General features: G+C 53.5%; 1 protein-coding gene across 3 annotated transcripts; it reads left to right on the forward strand.

Annotated features, from left to right (window-relative positions):
• Positions 1-3,957: 3,957 nt before the first annotated feature.
• GLUL (glutamate-ammonia ligase) lies at positions 3,958-14,935 on the forward strand. 3 transcript variants are annotated; one of them, XM_082313493.1, is made up of 7 exons: positions 3,958-4,162; positions 9,324-9,514; positions 10,772-10,933; positions 11,196-11,342; positions 11,826-11,953; positions 12,127-12,326; positions 13,269-14,935. In XM_082313493.1, the coding sequence occupies exons 1-7, from the start codon at positions 4,029-4,031 to the stop codon at positions 13,585-13,587; spliced, it is 1,281 nt and encodes a 426-aa protein (XP_082169619.1). In that variant the 5' UTR covers positions 3,958-4,028; the 3' UTR covers positions 13,588-14,935. The 3 variants fall into 3 exon arrangements, with proteins under 3 accessions (XP_082169619.1, XP_082169621.1, XP_082169620.1); XM_082313495.1 differs by lacking the exon at positions 3,958-4,162 and adding an exon at positions 8,063-8,117; XM_082313494.1 differs by lacking the exon at positions 3,958-4,162 and adding an exon at positions 8,307-8,560.
• Positions 14,936-27,799: the final 12,864 nt, after the last annotated feature.

Below are 27,799 nucleotides of genomic sequence, written 5' to 3' on the forward strand. Positions count from 1 at the left end.
TGCTCAGGTGGTGATGGAAATTCCCCAGGAGACCCTGCTATGTCTGCCCCGGACAGAGCAACCCCAGATTCCTTATTAGCTGTCCTGCTTCATCAGATTTGGGACTGAGACCCAACCTTGGAGACCCTCCAGGAGGAAGAGGAGAAAGAAAGAAGGAAGCACAACTCTCCTGCAGCAGCAGTGACCTGTTTCCCTGGCAGGAGGAGGAATCTGCTCCCAAGGTGCGTATTTGATCCCCCAGTCTGTAATGCCGTGGTGTCAGACCTGGCAGGGCTGCCAGTGCTCTCCAGGTTTTGGGCACCATCGTGCCTGGGGTCTCTGATGTGCCTTGTAGCAGAGAAGTGGGTCTGCTTGTCTGTGGCTCTGTGATGTCCGTGGGCGTGGGAAGGATTTTGTGGCCTCTCCTGCACTGGACATCTCTTCTGTGCTTGCCTAAGGGGGGCTGTGCGATAGACTCTGCCAAACTCATGTTCCCAAGAAGCCCTGAGCTTTCTTGGCCTGGCCATTAACAAAACGCATTTGCGTTACGTTGAGTGTCACGTCCCCTTCTGTGGCTGTGGCTGCAGTCCCTGTTACTGTCACCTGCGTGGGCACGGGCAGGTTAAAGCACTCAAAACGGTGTGCAGCCTCCCCGGAGCCGCCTCTGTGCAGAGCGGGTGCGGGCAGGAGCGGGTGCAGGCAGCGGTGGGGCAGGACGGCTGCCTGCACCCCACGGGCTCCCCAGGAGCGGGGCCACCTCACGAGGTGGCGCTGTCAAATCAGGAATGCAAAGCTGTCCCCAGCAGCAACAGGGCCCTGCAGCTCAGCAACGGGCTGGTCACTCTACAGCCGCAATTACTGCAGGGACGGCTCCTAGTTAATTGTGGGGCTGGTGCTGGGGACCCCAGGGTGACAGTCCTGGGCTGCTGGCACCGGCTTGCTCCATCACCCCGAGCAAGTGAGCTCATTTCTGTGTGCATCACTGGGCTGCCCTGTGCAAGGAGGGTAACTGTGGTGCTGTACCAGGCCAGGAGGGACGTGACAGAGACTTGTGAAAGTGTGTTAGAGATCACGCCTGAACTGTCCGTGCACACACGTGTGCCCTGGGGAGGTCACGTCCTGCCATGCTGCAAGGCACCAGCTACACTGCGTTAATTCAAATGCTTGAAACTGTTGGTTTTAACAGCGGTGGGTGGTGTGCACATCCTCGCGGTGCACGTGGGATGCGTGTCCTCGCGGTGACAATGCAGTCATGAGCTGCAAAATATCTCCTTATTCTAGTGGTGCCAGGCAGAGCTGCGGGACGGAGTTATGGTAGACCCTGGGGAGGAGTAGCGCCAATCAAATTCGTGAGGATTTTTGCTGCTAAGCCCAAGAGATGAGAGGAGAGGGGGTAGGGATGAGCTGGTATGGTGGCTGTCTCGCATATGAAAGAGTCAGAAGTCCTCGGGGAAAGGTTGTAACTGTCAAAAAAATATATTTTCCAGCTGGCAACTGAGCAGACGCCCAGTGAGCTCCTCAGAGGCTGGTGTAGCTCTGCTGGCGCCCGTCCGGCTCTGGGCTGACCTCTGTGGGACTATGACAGTTTCTGGTGGGAATGGACCACAGTTGTGAGCAGGAACAAGCCGACACGGTTACTGTGGGAATGCACGGGGCCATTTCCACGGAGTTTCTCCCCAAGAGGTCTGGCAGAACGGAGCCCCACTCAGCCTGCCTGCGGCTTCCCGGGGTTTCCTCAGTGCATGCACGGGCACATCTGCCCTGTTAGTCTTGCTGCAATGGCTCGTTGCAAAAGGAGTTCATGCGAGCTGTGTGGCTATTAAGAAAAAAAACCCCAAAGGCTTTAAAAAAAAGAGGCTTAAAAAAATAGATGGACACATGAGCACAGCCCAGATTTAGAAGGGGGCTCAGAGAGGAGCACAGAGTGGCCGGACTCTGTACAAAGATAAGGGCAGGGTTGCAACACCAAACACGTCAGAAGGGCTTCGTTCCCTCTCTGTCCGAGCCCAAATTACCCACGTCCTCCATCCCCCCGTGCAGGGAGCAGCCTACCCTCAGCAGACCTGAGGCCACCTCCACCAGCGGCACAGCCTTGTGCTCCCGGGGTGGCAAATGGGACGGGGCTGGGTTTCTTATCCTTGCCCAACATCAACTGGCACGGCTCACCGCAGCAGCGAAGTCCAAGGCTGCCTGGCCACGGGGTCAGTCTCGATGCCTGTGGTCGCTGGTGGCTCACAGCCTACCCAGGCAGTGGGGAGGTGCCCTTTCGGTGCTGCGAAGAAGGTGGGGGTTGGTTTTCCCCCCAGCTGCAGTTGGTACTCACTGACCCACGGCAGCCCCAAACACCTCTGCATTGCTTTTGGTCTCAGGTGATGGTCTACAGCCCCTGCAAGATGGGAAACACCAGCGGGAGGGAGCAGTGCAAGCACCTTGCTGCACAAACCTGCTCTCCCTCTAGTGCAAGTATCATATGCCCAGAGTAAGCTTTTGGGGCAAGACTGTTGGTTCCCCCCTACTCCCCCCCATACAGCCCCAGCCTAATCTCATATAAATAGTTTACGACACCTCAAAGACTGCATCAGCAATGGATTTGATCCTTTTGGGCCCATAGCACCTTAAAACTGGAATTGTCTGAGGTCTCAGGTATGGCAGTTCAGCTTTAAATATTCATCCCTTTCTTGACTATATTAGGATTATTTTCTTCAATGTGATTTTCATGCTCAGTCTCCTAGGTGCATAAGACTTGTTTGTTCAGCAAGGACATCTCTGGTATTTCCCTACATTAATCAGAAGTATTTTTGAGCCTATTGCCATCTGTCTGTAGTCTCCTTGCTTAGGATTTATGGTGAAGGCTGGGCTCTGACCCGTTACACCTGACAGCCCCTGCAGCAAGCTCTGGGTTTGCTTGCCTCATCTCCAGCTCAAGTGAAATCGCTTGTGTAACCTTATATGTGTGGCTGGGTCTGTTGACTTCACCAGTCCAGGTTAAGCATGTCCTGTGGCAGGATGGGGACCTAATTCAGCCATAGGGAATGGGCACAGACAACAGCCCTTTGCAGTTACCTGTTATAAGTTACAGTGTCGGGCCTGGATCCTACCACTGAATCCACTTGGGCAGCGCTTTGAGACTTTCTGCACTCTCACTTACAGAGCTGTGAAGTGTATTAGGCTGAAATTAATCTGCCAGCCACAGCTAACACGGCCCTGACCTAGCTGGGAGTGCATTTAGCAGCATGAACAGTGCTAATAAAAAAAGACAAAAAAAAAAACAACCCACAAACCAAAAAAAAACCCCAACCCTGCCAATGCACACTGTGACCAATTTCCAACTGCAGGGAAAGGCATGCACTGAGCGCTCCCTGGGATATTCTCCACCCTTGTACAGAGCAAACCGAGCCAAGCAATTTCTAGGTCTCAAATCCCGCCTGCCCCTGACGTTCTCATCTTCCAGCTTCCCCTGGTCGCTTTTGAAGGCGAGCACGTGCTTCTCGGCGGCGGCCCCTGCTCGCTGAAGGCGCTCGGCCTCTGTGCAAGGTCTGCACGCATGCAGGGCAGAGCCGGCGAGAGGTAGGTGCTGCCTGCCAGGGTTGCTGCCCGACAGGGCCGGAGCTGGCAGTGGCAATGCCCCTTCTGCAAAGAGCCCTCCCCGGGGGGAGCCGGGGAAGGGGGCTGCTCGGGGACGAAGCAATGCCACGGTTTCCTGCGAGGGGTGGCAAGGTGGACGTCAGGCACGGCAACCGGCACCAAGGTGGCTGAGAAAGGGGTGGAGAGGCAGGTGCAAGCAACCGGGGGGGTTTGCACAAGGCTTTCTTGGCTGCCGCAGTCCAAGGCCCCTCTTCCCCTAAATGCGTCATGGGTGGGTATTGCAGCTGAGCTGCATAGGGAGGGAGCTTTTTTTTCTTTGCGTGTGCCTCTGCACGTTTTTATTTATTAATTGGCTTTCCTAAATCGCCCTTCTGTGCAGCCCAGGTAATCTGCTCTGCCTCTGAAAGACCTCTGGTCACCACCCCTTGGCTATCCTTGACCCTGGCAGCATCTTCAAAGGGAGCATGGGCCTGCTGCGGAGCGTGCAATGTTTGCTCACTTACCCGGCGAGCAGCTACGGCCTCCCCGCCTTGGGGGGTTTCATCAGCCTCCTGCAGCGCTCCAGGGGAGACCGGTCGGCCACCGCTGCTTGCACAAGGTCAGTCCCCCCGGCGCAGATGTTTCCCCCGCCCCGCGGCGAGCGTTCTGTCCTCGGTTGGTGACTGCTGTTCGAGTCTTATTGGGGCAACTTGTTAATTAAGCGCTTGCTTGTCTTGCTAAGGCGTTAGGTTCATTTTTCCAGCCCTTGCTAATCATGGGTAAAAGGGGCTGCATCTCCAGTCCCTCCAGCCCCGAATCCCTCCAGAGACAGGTCCCAGCGGCAATGGGCACACTGGGGGGGGGTCCAAGCAGAAGCAGCTGTGCCCAGCAGTGGGCAGAGATGGAGGTGATGCACCATCAGGACATCCAGCCCATGTCTGATCTCACTTGGGTGCGTTTCACTTCCTTATGCAGGACCTCACAGCCCAAAGTGCTTTCCTAGATGGGTCTGAAAATGGTGTATCTGAATTTGGGAATGTCTTAGCTGTTGGGCATGGGGAGAGGAGAGACGCTCCCCCCTCCCAGCTGTGCCACTGCTGGAGGCTGTGGCATTTTGGGTGCGTCAGGCCTCCTCCTAGGATCTAACTGTTCACAACAAAATGGACCATTCCTCCTCCCTGTGTGGTACCTCTGTTTAAAAAAGAAATCATTAATTTCTATTTAAGATTTTTTTTTTTAGTGCTGGTGAAAGGCAAATGGGTAGCTGGGCTTAGTGGACCAGGTCTGCATCCTGTTGGGGCTGAGATCCCAGGGGTGGCCAGCTCTCCAGCTGCAGGGTCTGCAGTATGGGGCCACCTCAAAGGGTGGCCCCAGGGAGCTGGGAAAGAGTCCTAGCACTGCAAGAGCAAAGCCAGCGGCCACCTGCCCCAGGGCCTGAGCCACAGAGAAGTTTCATATCCTGCCTTTTTAACCCTTGAATTCCATTCCCCCACCCCTTTTTTTTTCTTCCCTGTGGTGTGACATTTCTGCATGTTCAGACATTCCCAAATTCATGACCCTGCACTTTCAGGAGGTCCCAGCAGCCAGGCGCGGGTGCAAAGCCGTTGTGGCAAGAGCAAACTGCCCAGGACATCTGGGGACATGAGGACAGGGATGAGGACATGAGGACAGGGATGGGTCACAGCAGCCCCAGCAAGGCATGGTGGAGAGGGAAGCCATGGTGCCTTGCTGCTGCTTGGCTCCTGGCTGGGGTCAGAAAAAGAGATGCCAGGGTGGTATCAGACCGGGCACACGTAAGAGTGGGCAGGTCTCATGCTAACCCTGAGGGACTTGACCGTCCTGGTCCCCAGACCTCTCCTGGAGACACCAGGGACCTCGCCGTGCGCTGTCCCTGCCGGGTTCACGTTGCTTCCTTGGAGGCCGCGAAGTCCGGCCCTGACCGACCCTCCCCGCTCGCCAGGCGCTTTCCAGCCCTGGCAATTCTTCCAGGATATAACCCGTGCCGGAGGGAAGTGCCGGGGCAGGCGAATAAAGGTGTTCCCACGAATTAATAGGAGGAAGAAAGAAAAACATGTGCCAGTTGGGGCTTGCCCCTGCAGCAGCGCATTGTCTCCGGCGGGCTCGCTGCCCGTGCAGAGCGGGGCTCTTTGAAGGCTGATTTAACTCCACTCCTGGGAGGTGTCACCTGTTGGCACCGCGCCTTCCCTAGCTCCCCGATGAGGTTTTTGTCTCGTTGAACGCTGGCGACAATAAGGGTCACTGGAGCACGCAGCTGGGCGAAGGGACAGGCTGAGCCGTGTTTCCCAAAAAAAAAACCCGGCAGCCTGCGAGGGGAGGGGAGGAGGGGAGGGGAGGAAGGCAGGCGGTAAACAAGCTGCCGTCAGCCCTGCGAGACGCCGAAGGGACGCTTCTCCCCCCGCCGCCTTCCCGGGAGAGGGCGCTTCTCCGCTGGCTCGTAAACATGTTGTGCAAGGCGAGGGCACGGGCATGGGACTGCCACCAACCCTTCCCCGGCGCAGGGAGCGACGCCCTCCCACCCCGGCCAGGGAACCCTGGCCCACGCTGGGGGTCTCTCCCAGGCAGGGGTTTGCTAGCCGGCGTGCATTTATTGAATGGAGAGGAGATGTTTGCGTTGCAAGCTGCCTTTGCTCCCCGCTTCCCTTCGGGGTTGCTTGGAGCTCAGAGGGTGAAAAGAGGAGCTGCCCAGCCCGGAGGCTCGGATGGCATGAGGATCACCCCCGGCACAGGGACTTCCACCCGTAAACGCCCTGGGCTTGTTTGCAGCCACCGCTGGTGGCCAAAGTTTCTGAGAAATTTGTAGGTAGCAAGCACATTTCCAAGAATTTGGCATTATCGGAGCTGTCAGTGTCCCGATTAAACAAACCCTCTCTGCAAACCTAGGGAAAAGGGTTGGGCATGGCTTTACGTTGCCTGTGGTTTGATGCTCCCCATTATGGGAGCTATTTTGGGTCTCTCCTGGCCCAACTGGGTCTCAGCACCAGCTCCTGCCTCCTTTTTTTTCAGCTGAGCCGTTAGATTCGGGTGACCACAGCTGAACTTGGTCTGAATATGGGATCCTGAGCTAATTTCTATGGGTAAAACACAGCATTGGTTTCTGTGTTGAAACCTTTTCTCTATCCATAGGGTGCAGGAACTGGGGTATGGGGGGGAAGGCAGTTTCTGTTGTAATGCTTGGTGGCTTTGCCTTGCCCAAACAATGTGAGGAGGTGAAAAGCACCTGAATTTCACCTTGGTCCTGGACAGCCTCAAGGGATTAACACGCACTTACAGCTGCTGCAGGGCTGTGATAAAGAAGGAGCCCGGTTGTCCCAACAGGGAAGGTGAGGACCCGGCTCTTGAGATGTGCAATAAATCAAGGCAAGGCCTTAGCCCGCAATTCCAGCTCCTCCTGGCTGAGGATCCAGCTCTCCCTGGCCACTCTCCCTTGGCTGTAGAGAGACTGTGTCTTCAATAGGGTGGCTGTGATGGTCAGGAGGGTCCAGCTTCTGGAGGGTTAGCAATTTTGGCGCCGTCACCCCTCCCCCCCCCGCCTCAAGCTGGCACTGGGCAGCCCAGGATCCCGTCACCCCGAGGCGGGTGTGTGGGTGGCGTGTGCTTGGCCTGGTACCTGCGTGTGCATGCACGTGTTCGCACACAGGCAGCAGCTCTTTCTGCTAGTGTTGGCATCCCTCCCCTGCCCCTTGGGTCTGGGCTGGGAGGTGCAGAGGGCTGAGTAGGAGTGGGGATGGGGCAGTGAGCAAGCAAGCTGCCGGGGTGGAAAAGTACTGGACAGTACCTGCAGTTTGCTGGGTGCCTCTTGCCACTCGGGTGCCTGTGAAGTGGGTGCTCCCGCACCCACGGTGGGGCTGGGGGATTTCTCCCCCCTCGTGTGACAGTGACCGATCCTGTGCCCAGGAGCGAGGGTCCTGGCTGCAAATTCAGGTGCTGGAGCCTGCTACCTGCTCCAAGGGGCGAAGCGGGGCATTGAGCAAGCACTGCCTGTTCCCCCACCCCCAAACGTGGAACAAGCCAGAGCCTGGGCCCAGGGCCTGGGGCGACTCCAAGTTCCTCCCGCTCTCCCCCCGCGGCCCTGTTTACCCAGGGCGGCTGATTTCCATCCCTGTGAGTTATGCAAAGGCAGCCGCTAATGTAAACGCCGCGGAAAGCGCTGGATCTGCTCCCGCCGCCGCTTTTCCAGAACCATGGCAGACGAGGGGTTATTCTTTTTCGGGCGGGAGGGTTGCAAAAAGGACCCAGACCCCACCCCCACCTTCCCTCTTCCTTCTGACCGTCCCGCCCCGCCGCCCCCGGTGCGGGGCGAAGCGGGGACTTCCCCGCCCCCTCCGAGGACGGGGGGCAGGGGCAGCCCGGCCGCCGCTGCCGCCGGCGGGGAAGGGGAGGCGGGGAGGCGGCCCCCCCGCCCTGCCGCCGGCCCCGTCCTGCCCCCGGCCCGGCCGCCGCTGCCCAATCAGTGCGGCGGGGCCGGCGCTGCGGCGCCATAAAGCGGCGGCGGGCGCGGCCGCGGGAGCCGAGCGTGGGAGCGCAGCGCCCGCCGCCGCCGACGCCCAGCCCAGGTAACGGCCCCGCGGGGGACGGGGGTGCCCGCCGCCGGCCCCCGCCCGCGCCCTCCCCGCCGCAGCCCCTCGGGGCGGGGGGGCAGCTCCGCCTTCTGCCGGGAGCGGGGCTCCGCGGCGGCCAGACCTTCTAGGGGAAAATTCCTGCTTGGCTTTTTTTTTTTTTTTTTTTTTTTAATTGCCGGGGGGAGGCGGAGGGGCAGCTCGAGTTTTCTCTTGAAAACAGCTGCTTTTTGCAGTTTCTTCTTCACAAGGCTCTTCAGCTGCTTGCTTAAATACGGGTGCCTTCCTCCCTGCCAGGAGCTGCACGCGTGGGTGACGCTTCTGGCAGTGGAGTGGGGCCGGTGGGGAGCCCCCCCGGGGCGAGTAGAGCCCCGCGGCCAGCGCAGAGGAGCCCCGCCATAGCATGGTGGGCTGGGGAGCCCGAGCCTCCCTGCAGAGGGGTAGGGTGTTGGAGTGACTTTCCAAGTCACTTCAAATTTCCAAATCGTTTGCATTTCTAAGCTCCTGCAAAAGCGCGGGGACCCCGGCCGCTGTGGTCCTGACACACGGGGGCTGGCTGTCCCCGGGAGCCCCGCTCCAGGCGGTGCTGGGCTTGCGGGGATGCTGCAGCCCTCAGCCCCTGGGAGCAGAGCCCCTTCAGCCTCCCCATCGCTGCCGGAAGGCTGCTGCCTGGGCTGCTCAGGGGTTGCTTGTGCTGCCTCTCGCTTTCTTTTGCTCTGCCTCCTGCCCCAGACAAGGCTTGTATGACTTCAGACCAGCTGATCTGAGAAGGCAGCTGGGGCTGGTGAGCTCTCCTTGCTGAAGCAAGTACATTAAGAAAGCCCCAGCTAAGCTTTCCTGCCTATGAGCCTTGCTCTGGGGCAGTGGTGAGTGTCGAGGTGAAAAGTTCACACAAGACTGAGGAGCACTTTCGAAGGCTGTTGCTTGGTGTATAAGACCTAGTTTATTGGCAGGGTGCAGGCAGGAGTTTGGGTATTAATGGGACGCTTTGAAGTCATCGCTTCTGGAGCAGGGCTTTCCTAGGTGCCTGCCTCTGCCTGAGCTGCTGTGTTTTCTGCCTGTAGAATGGCATGGGACTGCTGGAGACGGCGGCCGGCCCTGTGGCTGAGCCGTCTTGTGCTCCTCCCTGGTTCGGGGGGTGAAAAATCTGGGAGTGCAGGGGAGGGCTCACAGTTGGGTTTGTTTTTCGTATCCTCCCTGCAGGAATCCCCTCGTCCGGTCTGCAGCCATGGCCACCTCGGCGAGCTCCCACCTGAGCAAAGCCATCAAGCACATGTACATGAAGCTGCCGCAGGGGGAGAAGGTCCAGGCCATGTACATCTGGATCGATGGGACTGGGGAGCATCTCCGCTGCAAAACCCGCACACTGGACCACGAGCCCAAGAGCCTTGAAGGTGAGAGGGGAGATGCAGGATTCACAGCCCCTCGCCAGGTGGAAGAAGCAGCCGTGCCTGGCTGCTCCGGAGAAAGGATGCCATTTCTCCCTTCTCATGGCAGAAGGATGGTATTTGAGGAAGACACTGCTCCTCACCCCCTCCCAGTTACCTCCTGCCCCAGACACCCGGGGGGGGACGTTCCCAGCTCTCCAGATGTGGAGTTTCAGTGAGATGCCTGGGGTTCGGAGCTGGTCCCTGCGCTGCCCCCGCTGCGGAGGGGGCTGTTGGCAAGGGCTGGGGGCTGTTGGCAGGGCCTTGGCAGCCCATTGACTCTCAAGTACTCGTTTTGGCCGGAAGTAGTTTGGCAGAAGAAAGTGGAGGGGAAAGAATGGAGCTATCCGGTGTAATTAAGAGCTTGTGTCCCTCAGAACAAACAGTCCCAGCTTACACAATAATAGCATTAGGATTTTCCTCAGGTTGCCATGGTACTGGCTGGAGACAGTTATGAAATGAAAATACTGTGTGTGACTGAGCAGAATTATCTTTTTTTTTTTTTTTTTTTTTTTTTTTCCTCCGTCTCTCCTTTCCCTTTTCCCTCTAAGGGAGTGGTTGGCACAGCTCCTTCAAAATCTTTGTGCTTCCCATCCTCCCACTTTCCCCCCAGGATATGGAGAAGATAACATTGCTCGGGTGGAGTTCACTGCTGCTCCTGCTGTGCTTTGGCCTGGAGGGCAGTGCACAGCCAGGAGGGGAGGGCGAGGGGACCAAGCTGGCCATAATCCTCCTTATGAGACTCCACCTACACATCATTTGCTTTCCCACCTTCTCCAGGCCATGCCACAGGGATAAGGGTATTTTATGGCTCCCCTTCTTCCTACGGCTTGAACATAGCTCGTGCTCTGCCCTCTCCCAGCTTGCCTAGCCACCCTTGCGAGGAGACTGGGTACTCTGCTCATCCCGGTGGTGGTCGTGACATGGGAAACATCCTCAGTACTGCTCGGTTTGCTTGGTGTTGGCCAGCAGCCCAGCTCCTTGTGTTACCCAGGGTGCGGGGCGGGAGTTGCACTCCCCTGTCTTTTGCTTGTTTTGTTTGTTTGTGGTTTTTTTTTGCCTCCCGCATTTGGAACAAAATCGGCTGAGCTGGGATTAAACCTATTGTAGGCCTGTTCTCTATAAGCATCTTCACCTCTGTAATACTGGAGGACGGCAGGGAGCCCATCCTCCTGGTGACCGGGGACCCTGGGTCACTGTGGCTCATTCCTCTCTCCGCTCCAGATCTCCCCGAGTGGAATTTCGATGGCTCCAGCACCTTCCAGGCTGAAGGCTCCAACAGTGACATGTACCTGCGACCTGCTGCCATGTTTCGGGACCCTTTTCGCAAGGATCCCAATAAACTAGTTCTCTGCGAGGTCTTCAAATACAACCGCCAGTCTGCAGGTGAATGGACCTTCTGGTGGAGGTGGTGTTTCTGGGGAGAGGAATGGGAGACCTATTGAAATGCTATTCGTGCCCTTAGCATCATGCATGACAGAAATAATCCCTGCCCTGAAAGTAAAGGGCAAACAAAGTGCTGGTGGCGGAGAAAGGGCTAGTCCTGGGATTCTTTACCAATGCTGCTGGGACACAGACTGTAAATAAAGTGGAAATGGGGAATGGAGGTGGAGATGCTGATAAGCCTCATGTTGCTTTTCTGTTCTAGAGACAAATCTCCGACACACCTGCAGGCGGATTATGGACATGGTGTCCAACCAGCACCCCTGGTTTGGGATGGAGCAGGAGTACACTCTTCTGGGGACAGATGGACATCCATTTGGGTGGCCTTCCAATGGCTTCCCTGGACCCCAAGGTAACCTCTCAGGAGTCTATGCTGGACCAAGTCAGGAGTCCTTACGCCGTGTTTGAACTGTAATCTGTGTGACGCAGCTTAAGTGCTTCAGGCGAGCTGAAAGATTCGAGGTGTTCCTAGAACCAAAGGTGGACTATAGCAAGCAGGATATTGGCAAAAACTCACCCATGAAATTAGGATTGTAACAGAAAGGCTAAGATGAAGATTGGCCACATCTAAATTTGCTGCTTGGTTTGTTAGTCTGCAGGTGACTTAAATTCTTGCCCAGCATGACAGAGCACAAGCTCAGACTTTCAGAGGGACTTGCTTTGTGTCAGTGCTCTGCTCTGCTAGTGCTTCCATGAAAAACAGATTTTGGGGCTTTGCCACACATCCCAAGCCTTTGGAGAGTTCTTCCCTGTGCGTGCTCAGTCTTCACTGAATTTAAGCCTTTTTCTTCCTGGAAACTCATGTTCCCCTTGCTGTTCGCCTGTGCCGTTGCAGGTCCGTACTATTGCGGGGTAGGGGCAGACAAAGCCTACGGCAGAGACATTGTGGAGGCCCACTACCGAGCGTGCCTGTATGCTGGCGTGAAAATTGGAGGAACCAATGCAGAAGTGATGCCAGCACAGGTAAATTGTTTTAGGTGCCTCATGGAATGAGTTAATACAGAAAAATCCCAGGCAGCAGGAGCTTTTGGCTCTGAGCCATGAAGTTTTATCAACAATCAGAGCATGAGGGGGTGGGAAGTGTCTCACTGTGAGTGTCTTTGCACCACTGAGCCTGTGACTCCTCCTTCTTGCAGTGGGAGTTCCAGGTGGGACCATGCGAAGGGATTGAGATGGGGGATCACCTCTGGATTGCACGCTTCATCCTCCATCGGGTGTGTGAAGACTTTGGTGTCATTGTGTCCTTCGATCCCAAACCCATCCCTGGGAACTGGAACGGTGCTGGCTGTCACACCAACTTCAGCACCAAGAACATGAGGGAAGATGGAGGTCTCAAGTAAGTTTTTTGAGATGGGCCGGTAGTATCTGTTTGCTAGGCAGCAGGCTGGACTTGGTAGCAGCGAGCTTTTTGTAGAGCTTTTGACCACATGGGAGATGTCACTCTGGTGCTTGGTTATATGTTTGAACCTTTCTTCTGGATTTTTTTTTTTGTTTTTGTTTTTGTTTGTATAATGATATACTCCCTTCTTGGTGCTGGGTGGGGAATTCAGCCAGCAGTACAGCTCCATCAGTACTGATGGAAGCACAGGTAGCCAGGATGCAGCTATTTCTACGAGGCTGTCCATCTTTTGATCTGCCAATGCTGCAAACAAACAAACTCAGTATAGGCCTTTTTTTCTGCATAGCCGTGATAGAAAGACCATTTGCTTCTGTCTTGGCCAGGCTGTGGAAGCAAGTGCTATGTTTTCTTAAACAAGAAGATCCTGGAAATGTAAAAGCAGAGTTCCCATATGGGACTGATGTGCTGATGTCCAGGCAGGGACTTCGGGCACTGGGTTGCAGTGGAGCTCTGGGAAGGGATTCCTCCTGGCAGCTCCATTTTCTTGCCTTAATCTTAGTGATGCCCTGAGATAATGAGCCAACCTGTGACCATGTGAGCTTCCCAAATAGAAACTTCCACGTTAAGGAATCTCTCCTCTGAGAGCAGGTTCCCCAGGGCAGTGTGTCTGTTAGATTTGGCCATGGGTCAAACTGGTGGTGTCCCATACACAGCATTCCCAAGGGAAATTTTGAGGCCATGGGGATCCTTTTCCAAGAACCAGCCTGCGTCAGAAGTATGAATAGAGAGAAATCCTGTGTTGACAGGATCAGAAAAGTGGGTTGTAGGGCTTCATCATGAAGTGGCTTTGTGACAGCAGTGAATCTGCTGTGACTTGGATGCTTGTACCGTCCATTAGATACTCAATGTGTCTTCCCCTCTTCCTTGCTCCCCTCGCAGGCACATTGAAGAGGCCATCGAGAAGCTGAGCAAGCGTCATCAGTACCACATCCGTGCCTATGACCCCAAAGGGGGGCTGGACAATGCCAGGCGCCTGACGGGTTTCCACGAGACATCCAACATCCACGAGTTCTCTGCTGGCGTGGCCAACCGCGGTGCCAGCATCCGCATCCCCAGGAACGTGGGCCATGAGAAGAAGGGCTACTTCGAGGACCGCCGGCCCTCCGCCAACTGTGATCCTTACGCTGTGACAGAGGCCCTCGTCCGCACGTGTCTCCTCAACGAAACTGGAGACGAGCCTTTTGAGTACAAGAACTAAGCGGACTGCGCCCACAAACACTGCCTTTCCCCCACACTTTCAGCACCCCTAAACTTCCCTTCTAGATGTAATCCCGAGGGTACAAGATAACATGTTTTGTGTCTCAGTAACTCTTGTTGTCTTGAGGTGGGGAGGAGGGCAAATTTAGTTTTATCGATGTCTGTTTGTCATTGACTCTTCAGAAGACAAGAGGAGGAGAAGGTGTTAGAGAACTTTTAACCACTGTTTCACTTTTTGTCTAATTCATGTGTACATCTGATGGGATCCAGTGGCTTCCAGGGACAGACTGCACACACAAAAAGCGAGTAGGCAAGTGGAAAGCTTAGAACTATAGCTGACTCCCTCAGGAGTCAAGTTTGGGGTGTTAGCCCCACCATTGGCTCTCTGCAGGCTAATGGTTCTCTAAGGTTGGTGCCCTTCTGCGGAGAAGGGAAGACGTGAGTTGTGATGGAGCCCTGTGTGCTCCTGCCTGTATGATGTGATGGGGAGATCTTCACCCTCTGGCCATGCTGAGGCTTCTGGGAATCTTCTGGCATTGAGCTCAGTGTAGGAACTTTGAGGAGGACTCCTGGTTCTGTCACTGGAAGTCAACTGGTCTCTGGCTCATAACACAGAGTGAAGTAGTATTTTTCTATTTAAATATAAAAACAACAAAAAAATATACAAAAGGGGTTTTTTTTGGTTTTTTTTTTTAAAAAGAGATGATGTTCCAATGACTCACCCGGCTAGAGCAGCAGAGCTCTGGAGGATGCTGTTGGAGGGCCCTTAGGTGGGACTGAGGGTGAGCTTGGAGGGCTCGGTGGAGGAGACTCGGATGAGATTTGTTTCAGCGTGGAGTGGAGTTTGCAGGAGGCGGTTCCCAGACCGGGAAGCCCACAGAAGCATTTATCACTGTAACTTGAGCAGCCGCGACGCGCTTATGAGCGTGTTAGATCAACAGGCAGAAAGTGTCCTGAACTAGGAGTTGACTGGTCAACTTAACTATGTTCTGGACAGAGCTGTGGGTGTTTTACCTTCCCAGCGGAGCTAGCATGTCACTAAAGCAGGGCTTTTGATAAAGGAAAAAAAAAAGTTTTAGATTTTTTTTTTTTTTCATAATGTTCTTAGTTTCTAAAACTGAATGGTTTTACAGAGACCGTTGATGTCACTGTTGTGTCCTGGCTCTTGGGCTGCCTGCTGTGATGGGGGCTAGGAGAAGGGAGAGGCCACCTGTCCCAGCCAGCCCTGGCACCTCCCAGCTTGTGCCGGGGGGTTCAAACCTTCCAGGATTTTACACTTGGGTATCTTAGATGGTGCCAGTTATATTCCGTTGCATTTGGACTTCTTCTGAATAGTTTTTTTTTTTATAATAAAAAAAGAAAAAAAGAACAAAACCTTAATTCCGACTTCTGCCTCCTTTCTGTTGATTCATCCTGGCAGCTTCTCTTGTATGTGTGTTGCCTTCACCATTTGAAGGGAATTTGACCCTGATAGTGGGTAGGCTTTGGCTTTTCACTTTTACGGTGAGGGTCTTGCAATCGATGTGTGCTCTTCAGAAAATGGGGTTTTGTAGGTGGCTGTAGATTCTCTGGTGGGTCATGTGGGCGGAGTGGGGTTGTCTTGGTATGGGAAAGGGATGGGGCTTCTGAGTGTCCATAGGGAGGGTTACGGGGTAAGCACAGGTGTTTGTGCATCTCCCCAGCCTCCTCCACACAAGTTCTACAGGATGTAGAAATCCCACAGAAAATAAAATTCCAGCAAACTGTGGAGGAGAAAAAAAAGGGGCTTTGTGGAAAAGGACCCTTTCCCACTCTCCCTATGGAGAAAATGTTGCTCATCCACCTTGGGTATAAAACCAGGCATTTAGAAAAGTAAGCACGGTAGTAGAAATGTGTCATATTGCTCCCCAAGTCCTTTATTTAGCTTGTGGTGCTATTCCCCACCTCCCCAAGAGGTACTTTCTTCAGGGGTGGATGCTTTAACCCTTCCTATCTTTAAATATGGATTAACCACACATGAGCATCCTGCTGGGCTGATGAGGCCCTTCCTGCCATCACATTTTTATGGACCGAGTGGTCTTTTGTATCTGCCTTCTGGGGAACATTCGAGGTAGCACCTCCCCTACCACAGTCCCAAAATTATGCTATCTCCCTGTGCCTGTGTGAGGTGCAGTGTCACTGGATCAGAAGCAAAGCAGACACTGTGTCCTTTCCTCCGATCGTGACGTGACTGCGAGGACTTTGGCCTCTGTTTGGGTGGAGCAGGGATACTGCAGCCAGAAGAAACCCCCACTGCTCTGGAGTAACTCATGAGCCCGAAGACGTTGGGGTTTTCTGTTGATTTGAGTGGGGGGAGGGCAGCTACTATTCTTTCTGCCTTCCAAGAAAATGTTACAGAGGAAAAAAATGGATTACACCTAAATTAAGGAAACTTTTGTAAGGGCATTTGCACATAAGGAGGGAGAAGACATGGTAATGCTTTTTTTGAGGTGCCTGTGCCTCCAAACACTGTGCATCCTCGAGGCTAGAGCCCTGTCCCTCCAGAGACCCTTTTCTCCTGGGGAACAAAGGAATTGGGGGAAAAGTGGGCACAGCTTAGTTTTGGCCACCAACAATCACCAGCAGCCAAGACAGTAGCCGATGGGCAGCCAGGTTTTGTCCTGGGGCTAAACACCATCTCCCCGCGCCTCACAGAGCCTCACGGATGCAGAGACGTGGACTACCATTTGTGTCCCCCCGTAGAGGATGCCAAGAGGATGCCATCTCCAGGCTGGCCATCAGGGTGATAACAGGAGCAGGCTTCAGTCCTTTGCTTCTCCACCTTGAACATAAATTTCAGACACGAATTTGATGCTTAATGGTTCCTCTTGTTCTCAGCTGAGAAAGCATTTATCCACTCACTTCACAATTACCCAACTGAAAACAAGGTTGAAACAGCAAACGTTGTGCTGCAAAATGGCTTTTCAGATGATTATTAAAAATATATGTTAAAAAAAGATTATAGTGAGTCAGAAGGGAAAATCCTTCCTTTCTTCTAGACACTGTTTTCTGACTTTTTGCCTAAAGCCCCCTTTGCAGTTACCTAAACACCATTTCCCCAACTATGTAGGGTAGAAAGGCCTCCTCTTAAGACCACGGAGCTCCTGCAATTTGAGCCTGAAACCTTCAGAAGCTATATTTACTGCTTATGTATTTATATAAAACATTTTGACTTTTAATCTTAGCCTCTAAGGAGGAAGCGAATCCCTCTTCTCTGTTTACTCACATGTCCTTAAAATGTGAACAATGATATAGAAACGTTCGCTGAATACAAGAAAATGCAAGTATTGGTCCTAAAGGGTTTGCCAGGCACATCGGAGCATCAGGAACTGCTCTGAATAAGGCAGTCAAAAATAGCACCAGCTTTTTGAAGTGCCTGTTGGTTGTGCTCCCTTTTAATCAAACACCAGCTTCAGAGGCAAGACTGCTCCAAAACGATTAATATATCTGCTCACATGCCAGGCTTTTCCCCATAACTGAATTTTAAGGCAATCAAAATAAGATTAGCTACAGCTCCCTTCAAATATAGCCTGCAGCAGATGAACTAATCAAGATCACACTTGCAGTGTCTTTTAACACTGGGCTGTGCCAGCCCAATTACCATGAGGACATGAGGGCTTTTCTCTTCCTGAAAATCCTGGTGAATCAGGTGTGTCTGGTTGGGTTTCTTCTACCCTTTCACACTTTCATAGTGCCCTGATGCTGCTCCAGTATCCATATACCACCACCACCCTTTTTTGTGTTTTTTAGCGCTATTTAGCTTCCTAGATTACCCTTTTTGGTATATCGGCCTTTGCGTCCTTATGCAGCCTCTGGCTGTGACCACCTCTCCTTTCTTGAACACAGCTTCAGGAGGAGAAATCAGCCAGTCTTAGGTGCGTAAGATTTTGCTGAGCTGTCTTTTGGATGCTGTTACCTGGGGGGGAAAGAGGCACTTCTTGTTGTTGCTAGGGAAAATTGTTTTTATTTCTCTGAGTCTGTGTTTTTCCTTTTTCCTGGGATGTTGATATTGGCTCATGTGACTGTCCTGCACCTCTTTCTGCCCATGGAGGATGGGAAGGGATGGTCATGGGAAGGGATGGTCCCAGGAAGGGAGCCAGACGCAGACTGCTGAGAGGGTGATTTGCAGAGCTCTGCAAGAGCCTCTGTTTGTGCTTGAACCTCGTGTTATCAGAGTAGCCTGGCTTTGCTCTCTTGAAATGCCTCCTGAAGGTCCAGCAGCTCCTCCGGTGTGGTGTTCAGAGAAGTCCTGGCTGAGATCTACGCTTGCTGTTCATCGGCTGCATTGTCAGCTGGTGCAGAGCTATAGAAGAGGGGCTGGAGGTCCTTTGCTCTCTTGAAAGAGGCCAGGGCATGCTTTGGAAAGTTGCTGGAGCCCAGCCTGCTGGGAACAGGTCAAGTGTGGCCAGTTGGTAGTTTCTTGTGTGACCCAGATGAGAAAGGTGGTGGAGCCGGGAGGGGAATCCTGCTGTCACGGTTGCCAGTAATTTGGCTTCAGCTGAGCTGGGATTTCATCCCACTTGTTCAGTTACTGATTAAACTGAGGACAGATGCTTAGGAAACAAGTGGGAGATCTTGAAAGTGAAGATCTCCTTAGGTCTGCCTGGCTTCCCCAGCCAGCTGGATGCAGGGTCAGACCTGGGGCAGCTCATCAGCAGGTCCTCCTGGCTCTTCAGCTGGGACTGGCCACCTATGTGCAGTGGCCAGTTTCCCATGCTGGCTCTTGTGGCTTTTAAATTGAGTCTTGACTCTGTTTGCTTGTGATAAAGGGGCCAGTCCATCTGTAGGATTTGTGGTATGGAGACATGAATAGCTTTTCCCAAGGTCACACGGATTATAGGGGATATTAGTCACTGAGTAACGACCCATCTGGAAGCCCAAAAGTGTCACTTGTTAATTGCCCAGTTCACGAAGAAATGGTGATCTCAGTTTGCTCCTTGTGACTCTGCTCTGAGCCAGTGCCGGGTGTTTTGGGACTGTCCCCCTCTCTTGTGCAATGATCTTTGATGAAAACATGCCCCAGCTCTCTGCACTGAAGTGTCTCCAGGGTCTTCATCCCCAGTGAGAGACAGTATGGATCAGAGCCTCTCCCAGGTGCTCCTGGAGGTGTCTGGCCTGTGTTTGGAAGGAAGGAGATCTGAGGCTGGGTGCTTCTTGTGGGTTAGCCCCCAAAACCTGCAGTGGCCTTGCATGCAGAGCATGCATGGTTTGATCTCAATGGGAGCCTGCCTGGCTGGAGAGAAACCTAGGGTCACAGGGGGAATCTGGGGGGGTGTGGGGGGGAAATCCATGTTCTGTGACTCCAGAATGAGCACCAGGGCTGCAAGTCTTCAGTCTTGTAGGAGGACCGGGCCCTTTGCCTCTCCTAAGCTTTCTCCCTCACTGCTCCTTTCCTCCCTTCCCTGGTGAGATGGTGCAAGACTGCTGTGTTGTGCTGGGGTGGCAGTGCAGTGGGGCAGCTCAGGCTTTACCTCAGCCAATTTTTTTTTTTTTTTCCTTTTTGTCCTCTCCATCCTGGCCTACCCACAGGCTGGCACGGCCGGGCTATTTTGCTTTCATAAGCTGCATTATGTAAGCCACATCTTGAGTGGGGATGTGGTGCCAACTTGGACTCCGCAGCGGGAAGGAGCCGCATTCCTCTGCTGCTGGGTTTAATCCCTGCCTCCAGCCACAGTTAGTTTGCTGGGAGGAATCAGAGGGCTGTGCCGAGGTTTCTAATCCCTTGCCCCAGGTGGAGCCAGGTTGTTTGTGCAGGAGCCCTGCTTTCCTTTGTCGACAGGTTGTGCCCACGACTCCTCTTAGCAAGCCCTTTTCTTGGCTGCTAGGAACGTTGGCCCAAGCATGCCCACCACGCCTCAGGACCTTCCTCTCCTCCCCTTATTTGTTGAACTGTCCGTGCTCCGTGGCTTAGGTTGCACTTGCTCAGAAAGGCGGGGGGGGGGGGGGGGGGGAGAAAAATGGAAGCGGAGACTTCTGCAGTTCTAGCCCAAAAAACAGTGGCAAAGGTGGGTTGCCAGGCTGGCATGGAAAGCAGGTAGGCTGCAGAGCCTGAGGAAGACCACATTAGTGCCAACAGCTTCTCCATCTGTCACACAACTGACTGCCCTCCCAGGGTGCCACATCTGCAGGATGTGACCCTTGTTCCACCAAGGATCTGGGGGAGCCCTGGAGATCCTGCACCCAGGGGTCCTGTAGCATCAGCCTGGCTGGGTGTAGGGTGCAGGACAGCAGTGGGTGCTTGACAGGGTGTTTGTTGGCTCCCCAGCAGCCTGAGCAAGCTGCCTTCAGCCCCTGTGCTCAGGACTGATGATCTTCAGGACCCATTTGGCTGGGCATGGGCCACACGGGTTCAGAAGGAAAGGTCCTCTTGTTCCGCTCAGGTTTTAGATGAAGCTGACAGCAGCAATGCCTTGCTGTGTGTTTTCCCATTCTGTGGGTGGATGAGGCACTAGACTCCACAGTTTTTGCTGGCATCTTTCCCCAGTGCTAAATATGCTGTTAAAATGAGAATTATTAATCAGATACAGGTTTGGGCTGCTTTTTCTTGTCACAAAGCCGGATGGCTCAAGCCCATCCACATGGCTCATGGAGATGCTGAGCAGCTGGCTGAATTGCCCAGCTGCTTCTGTCCTGAGCCAGAGCTTGGCCAAAATGCCTAAAATACTGGGAAAGCAAGTGAATAGGATCCTTTACCCCTACTGAGCTGAACCTGTAGGATTCTGGAAAGCATGCTGGCCAGCAGGTATTTGGTAAAATGCTAGGATCAACAGTTGCTTCAACCACAAAAAGGAACCTGTTCAACACATCTCTGTGTTTAGGGGATCCTGAGCAAGCCACCAAGTTCGAGGTGGGAATAGCTGTGCCCAGGGCTATGTTGTCTGAATGCCATTTCCATTTAGGAAGCTGCCCGGGAACAGCTGGCCTTGGAGATGGGCTTAGCCTGTCTCTGAAACTTGGAGGCCAGGGCTTCAGCTGGCTGAGTCACTGAAAACTATGTGCTTGCTCTGAAATACAAGATATTTTCAGACTATTTTCCACCCAGATAACACATGCAGGGTGATTAACTGGCTCCATTTTTTCCACCTCTCCTTGTGGCTGGCTCTCCTGGCAAGGTCTCCATCCGCTCTTTAAAATGCTTTCATTGTAACATAGATGCCTTCCCTTCTGGCAGATAACCATGCCAGTGATCTGCCGGTGACACTGTCACCATGGCCTGTAGACCTATGAGGAAGCATTTCGTTAAGAGAAGAGATTGCTTTGGCGTGGAAGTTTTTAATCTGTAATCTCTCTAGGATGAAGAAAGCTGCTCATGAAGCTGTCTGGGGAAGGAGGTGGTCTCTGGCAGGGCTGTCCTCCACACCAGTTTGGGGATGTGCCCCATGTACCAGAGCCGGAGCCAGGGGCACTCCATGGATGGTGGTTTGGGACCAAAGAGCATCCTAAAATTTGTGTCATGGCAGCAGTCTGTGCCATGGAAATGTCCTGGTCAGAGTGAGGTGTTTCATCTGGGTCATTGGGTCTCTGTTTTCATGGGGAGGGAAAAGAGAGTTGGCAACAGTGCTGTCTTACTCTTAAAGTGTAAGTTGTAGAGCTCATGCCTGGCAAACCCTACTCACACCAGCTTCTCTGCACAGGGCAGAGAATAGCTCAGAAACATCAAGGGATGAAGGGCAGTATCCAGGACCCTACAGAAGGTGTCTGCCTGGCTTATACAGGCAACAGAGAGCAGAAGGGGTTGAATACAGCCTGAATGATGGTGCTGCAACACCCCTACGTAGAGGGAGCTGGGCTTTAGCATGGCAAGAGCAGAAGTGCTCTGAGTCACTCCTGTGAGCCACCCATGGTGGCTCCAAAGCACCTGGGAAGGAGCTGGCCATGCAATTTGAGCCTGCGCAAGGGTAGGCACGAGTCTTGAAACAAAAGACAGCCCTTCTCCATGTTGTGTCTTGCAAAGAGGCAGCCTCGGCTTGCTGGGGGAACTTGCTCTGGAGGAGGTCATTAAGCTTGTAAGATAGGAACTTCTGCTGGAAGATCTGGCCTCGGTAAAACACAAATCTCTGTGCAAAGGTTGGGGGGGGGGGGGGGAAGGCAGTGATGCCACGTGGGTTCTGCAGAGTACCTGCAAGACCAGGGTGAATGAGTTTCTAACAGGCTGTAGCTAAGCTGGATCACTCCCAGGGTGCCTGTGCAAACAGTGTGTGATCCTGGTGTCATGGGACATCTTGGGTGGGAGCTAGTGACAGCTTAGCCCAGAGAGCTCTCGTCTTCCCCTCCTATCCACCCAGTGGAATCTGCTCACGTGAAACGTAAAGCAAACGCTGCAATACTTGTCTTTTTGTTCTGAATAACATCAGGCCTTTTTTCTGTGTGCGCTATTGAAGCAGCAGCTGTATTTCAACCAGCTGGCAGCGCTCTGGGAGGAGATCAAGTGTTCTTAGCAAAGTTGGGCCAGATCTATGGCTGGTGGAAATCGGTGTAATTCTGTTTGATCTCAGCACTGAGCTGCTTTATACCAACTTTGAATTGGGCCCCCAGACTGAGGCTTTGGGGGACTTGGGGGAGGAGAAGTGCTCTTTGCAGAGGTGAAATAGTCATGCATGCTGTTAGCAGTGTCTGTCGGAGCAGGAGGGTGAGGAGCTTGGCTGTGCAGTTACGCAGCGGCTGCTGCTGGACAGGATTTCGGTTGTGTGGGGAGGTCTCTGAGCACTTGCTGTTGGATGGTCCTCTTCTGAAGCATGCAAAAAAAACCCAAAAAAAACCCCACCAGCCTCTTCTGTGCCTGGGGCATCTGGAGCTGTGTATCTGTGGATTGCTACACTCTGCCTGTGTATGCTGCAAGACCAGAGCACCAGCCCTGCCAAAACATACAGCCCTTCTGGGAAGTGTCTGCAGCGCCATGTGCTTGTCCCGCAGGATACACTGTGCTTCCCTCTGCCAGGTACTATGGGGCAAGCGCCAGTCCTTTCTCTGGGCTCGGGAACAGCTTGTTTTGAACATCGGTGGCACAGAAAGCGGAGAAAGCAGGAGCAGATGTGCCTGTGGGCACTGCTGGCCCGGCTCCCTGGCAGAGGCAGGAGTTGCTCCTCTGGCACTGCTGCCTGCAGGCTCCTGCCCCGTGCTGCTGACCCCCAGGACATGCTGGACCTCCTGTACCACCACTGCCTCATGCTCTCAGACAGACCCCTGTCCTTTGCACAGAAGGTCTTGGGCAGCAAAGGTGCTCTGTGTGCTGGGTTAATTAAAATAGCGTCTCCTCTCCATGCTCAGCTCAACCCTCCCATCCCTCTGCTCTGTGTGCATAAATGGGTAGCTCAGCATGGAAGTGGGTTGAGAAGGACTTGGGGGACTGGAGAAGGCTGGGAGGAGTTGGAGGGGAATGACCATGCTCAGGTGAGAGGTGTGTTTTGTTTAAGGTTTTTTTTCCTTTGGGCCATTTGTTGTATTCTGGTAATGAGAAAACAAGCAACCTTTCCTGGTAACAAAACCCTGATTTCTTTTTTTTGGGTGCACCTATGTCCTTGTCAGAGCTCTTTTCTGTTATATTGAGAGATTTGATTCTTAGTCTTGAGGAACTGGAGAGACCTTTTCTGTCAGAAGCACCGTGTCCATCATCCTGCTACTGTCAGAGCTTTTCCTCTGCTTTGCACCTCCCTCTGCCCCTCGTTGAAAGAACAAATGTCTCTGTCCCAACCATGCCAGTCCCAGTACCTGTGCTGGCTGGTTCCAGCTTGCCATGTCCACGGGGACTGAGGTTGCTCCTCCAGAGCAGTGTGGATGTGCCCTCAACACAGAAGCAAATGGAAATAGCAGTGATAGGAGCAGTGGGGGTGAGAGGAAGGCACTGAATAAATCATGCCCATGGATGGCTTTTTCTGCCTGACTTGGTTTCTCTTTACTAGGAGCTGCACAGGGTTTATTGCATTGCACATTTCTGCTCCGTCTCTAGGTTTGGTTGTGTGTGCTGGGCTCATGACTCATTTGCATGGGTGCACTTTTCCACCGCTGTTGACATCTGCTGATCTCAGATTGCTTTCCAACCATTAAACACTATGTGGCAAGAGAGAATTGAAAGAGGGGAAGACACCTCATTAATTTTTACTCCACCCTGCATCCTTCCCATCTCTTTCCTCTTGCAAAGACAGGGAGGAATATTGTTTTGCTCGCCCTAGGGGGATGTGAGATGATATTTAATTGCCTACCACCACGTAGCATGGCTGTTGGAGTTTGGAGCTGTCACTGCATAGCACTTCAGGCAGCATGGTGCATCCTGAATTGCAGCTTAGCTTGTGTCGAGGCTGCTGCTCCGACTGAAGCAGAGAGGGATTTGGGCTAGGTGCGTTCCTCCTTGCTCCCTGGATTACTGCCTTGAGCAGTCGAGTTCCTGGTGTTGGTCACAGTGAGCCCTGGCTCCTGTTTCTGCCTTTGCTAGGGCAGGGCCACCAGCGTCATCTAACCAGCCCTCCGGGCAGGCTCCCAGTTCAGCTTCCTGCCTGCCTTGGTCCCGTGGCTTGCGGGACGCTCACACGGGGGCCAGCCCGGTCCCTGCCCCGGGTGGCTGTGGGTCCCCGCAGGGGTGGCTGGGCACAGGGAGATTCCCAGAGGAGGAGAACCAGGAACCACTGAGTAATGCGGCCAGGCAAAGGGCGAACTTGCTTCTGCAGTCTGTCGTCATTTGGAGCGATGAAATGATTAACTTGGTGGGGAGGTCAGGGAAGTGTGGCTGCCCGGAAGAAGTCTCTCGCCCACTGCTGGAGCGAGCGCTTGTGAGCAACCCGCTGTACACTGTGGTTTTAACCCATGCTGGCACACAGTGTTCAATCCTTGCTTCAGCTCCTCCTAACCATGCATTTCCAAGTCGGCAGCAACCCTTGCCTCCTCACGCCCAGGGGTGTGCGAGGTGGGCTGAGCCCTAGGCATTCCCCCTGCTTCCAGTTGCAGTTCCAGAAATCAGCCTCTGCAGGGTGAATTACGCCCCAGCAAGGCCATGCCCTTTGGGGTTTTTTTGAGTCTGGTGCTATTTTGCAGGTGGCATAGCAGAATACTGTTCTGCAAAGCAGCTCTGTGTTTAAAAGCAAAACCAAGGCATAGGACCTGTGTTTTTAGCATCCCAAATATATTGAGATCAAAGGCAGTCTGCAAGGAAAATGATGGTTTTTGCTACCTCCCACAGCGCCAGCGTAGCCTAGGATCTGAACAGCCACATGGTGCACAACCCCACTGGGTCCCAGCTTGGCTCCTGCTGCTCTCCTGGGCATGGGACGGGTGGGGACAGCCAGGAGCCCGCTGCCTCAGGAGCTCGGTCTGGTGGGGGAGGCATGAGCTTCCATCCTAGCCCAGCTCACAGTTTCCAAACCACCTGACAGTGCTGAGACCAGCCAAGCAAGACTCGGGCAGCAAAGTCCTCCACTGATGGATGTCTACTTTCCTTTTCAATGCCCACAGCTGATGTTTTATAGGAGCTGCAGATGTTTAATATCCAAGGGCATTTTTTTTCCCAGGGTGGGCTGCTTCTAAGCAGGGAGTTGAGAGCACGAACAAAGAACATGACGATATTCTAAAAGTGGTCATATTTTGCTGTAGCTAAATCTAGCCCTTGTGCCAAACGGAGATTTATTTCTCAATGAGATCATTTGCAGGAAGACAGACTGTGCTTTCTGAGCAGTAGTAGCATTGTTATGGCTGCTGGGCTGGTTTCAGGTGATGGGCAAGGCAGCATTTATCAGGAGAAGCAATACTTCTGTTAGATGCATTGGGTTGCTGGAAGAAAAACAGGCAACCTGCTGGCACAAGGGAAAGAAAACAAGAAACGTGTAAGCAGAGATGTGGCCAGCTTCAAACTAGGTACATGGGCTAGCTCTGCTCCTGGTCTGTCCTTGGTTTGAAGATTTCTTGCTCCATCTCAGACCTAAGATGGATTTGGGCCAGCATCTCTTGGGGGTTTTCTTAGCTGTCTCACTAGAAGGTAATTCCTTTCCCTACAAACTTTAAGGACTTGACGCCTGTAGTTTATCCATCTTAACTTTCTTATGTAAACAAGGCTGAAAGAGAGAAGATAAAATGCGTACGGTGCTTTTCAGAGCTTCCCACCCCATGGTGCTGGGGAAGGGGTGTACTGGGTGGGAGGTGAGCCTGGCTCTTGGGGAGACAGGCAGAGATGGGAATGGGAGTCTGCTCTGGGAAGGATTAATGCAAACACCTGGTCAAGCAGATAGCGGCCGAATCCTGGCTCCCCTGCTCTGCTCCTCAGTTGGTGTCTGGGGGAAAGGGGGGGTGATGAACCCAATCCTGCTGCGGTGACGCAGCATCCGGGAAACACTGCTGGAGGTTTTCTGTGGAAAGATGACTCCACCTCGTAGGTGTCACACCTGCTGGGGTGAAGCAGCAAGCAGGCAGGAGAAACAAAGATGCCTTTGTCACAGTTCCCTGCCCTGCAGAGCTGCCTGGCCCCACACCAGCAAGGTGCTTGGCTCGCTACCGAGGCGAGAGGTTTGGGGGAGGCTGGCTGAGCAGCCACGAGCTTCCCAGAGCTGAAATTTGGTGGTAGCTGCTCTCTCACCTGGAGATGCAGCCTCCCTCTCAGCAGCAGCGTAATGGGGCTTGGATAGGGTAACCCCTGAAACTGCCAACAGGGCCAGCACCTTCCCTCCCAGCCTGCCTTGATACAGCAGAGATGCTTATAGCGGGATGGTGGCCTCTCAAGGCACATCTGTGCAAAGCCTGGGGTGGCCCGGTGGGCAGGGGGGTGCAGGCATGCCCATGTAGCGCAGAGCGAGTGGGCACAGGCAGGCTGCCTCTGGGAATGGCGTGAGCGTCACTGCGTGGGTCCGTTGCCAGCTCACTCGGCGCTGCCTCTAATCGCCAGCACTCTGACCTCGGCCAGAGATGCCCTTGCTCCAGCCTGTGCCAAACCAACCTCTGCCACACAGACCCAGCTCCTCGCCAGGCTGAAGGGAAAGCTCAGGGACTCACATGTGCGGGTATCAGGACTTCATCCTTTGCTCTGGAAAGGGAGGAGACGGGTCCCTCCAGGTCTAGAATGCACCCTGAAAAATGCCAAATTCTACCCAGGGGATGGAAAAATCCCATCCCCTGGGATCTCCAAGCAGCTTGTTCCACCAGCATGAGACCCATTTAAAATCCATCCCCTTTTTGGGGGTAGGTGAGGATGCATCCACCCTCACGCACGTGTTTTTTTTCTCCAGTTCATTGCTGCAGGGCAGGTGGGAAGCAGGATCTGCTCATACATCCCCCCTTCCCTGCAATGCCGTTCGTGTTGTACGTTGCTGCTCCTGATTTGGAAGGTCCCTGGGACCGCGAGAGTTAATTCTTCAATCTCAGCTGCTTTCCTCGTAGAGCTCAGCAGGAAGAGGAATTGTGCTAGGCAAGGGGCACCACAGCTTAAGGGGAGGAGGAAAAAAAAAAAGAGTGTTCAGACCTTTTACCTAATTTCCAAAGGTTCAGACCTGAGGGCCATAGCAACACGAGCTGCCGTCGGCGTGATTGGAGGCGGCAGGCTGCGCCGGGCTGCCCTCCCAACCAGCATCCTCACCGATGGGACGTGGCCAGTGTTGGCTTTCTGCCTCCCCTTCCCCTCGTCCACGGGATGAGCTCAAGGCGTGTGGTTGTGGTTTTTTCAGCTGATTTGTCTTTACTCATTTCAAGTGCATTTTCCCTGGTTTCTATGAGTTGTTTAAAAAGTTCCTGACACTTTTGAACTCAGGTGGCATCCGGGAAGGACTGGCCTCATTTCTCTAGCAATTAATAGAGTGGTAAAACCCCAGAGAGTTGTTGTATATGTTTGTATAACCATGCTGAAATGAGAGGGGGTGGCACTCTGCAGCGAGAGAACAAAGTTTGGCCTAAAGGAGCTTGAATCCAGCAATACTTTCCTTTTACCAAGGTCAAACAAACCGTTGCAAAAATACCAGGGATTTCTGCAAAGCGAAAGCAAAGATGTGACTTTGGGCAATAAAGACTGAGACTGCAAAATGTTCTTGTTATGCCTATAGCTTGCTAATTCTCCTTTAGGATTTATTAGTGTCCTTCAATCAGCAAGTTCATCTCCAAGTGCAGCCCATCCTGGAGAAACATCACGCAGTCTCTGTAGGGAAAAGACTCAATGAAGCTTGGATCTGCTCCCTGTGGGTTTTCTGAGCAACAACCACTTGCTTTGGTGGCACTGTCCCTTTTTACTC

The sequence above is a fragment of the Platalea leucorodia genome, assembly GCF_965183815.1.
Source record: "Platalea leucorodia genome assembly, chromosome: 5".
NCBI classification, from domain to species: domain Eukaryota; kingdom Metazoa; phylum Chordata; class Aves; order Pelecaniformes; family Threskiornithidae; genus Platalea; species Platalea leucorodia.

Bases quoted from the DNA above. Each gene is read 5' to 3' on its own strand.
- GLUL (XM_082313493.1), top strand. From the start codon at position 4,029: ATGGGCCTGCTGCGGAGCGTGCAATGTTTGCTCACTTACCCGGCGAGC. The intron at 9,515-10,771 runs GTGAGAGGGGAG...TCTCCGCTCCAG, and splicing joins CGAGCCCAAGAGCCTTGAAG to ATCTCCCCGAGTGGAATTTC. The intron at 10,934-11,195 runs GTGAATGGACCT...TTTCTGTTCTAG, and splicing joins ATACAACCGCCAGTCTGCAG to AGACAAATCTCCGACACACC.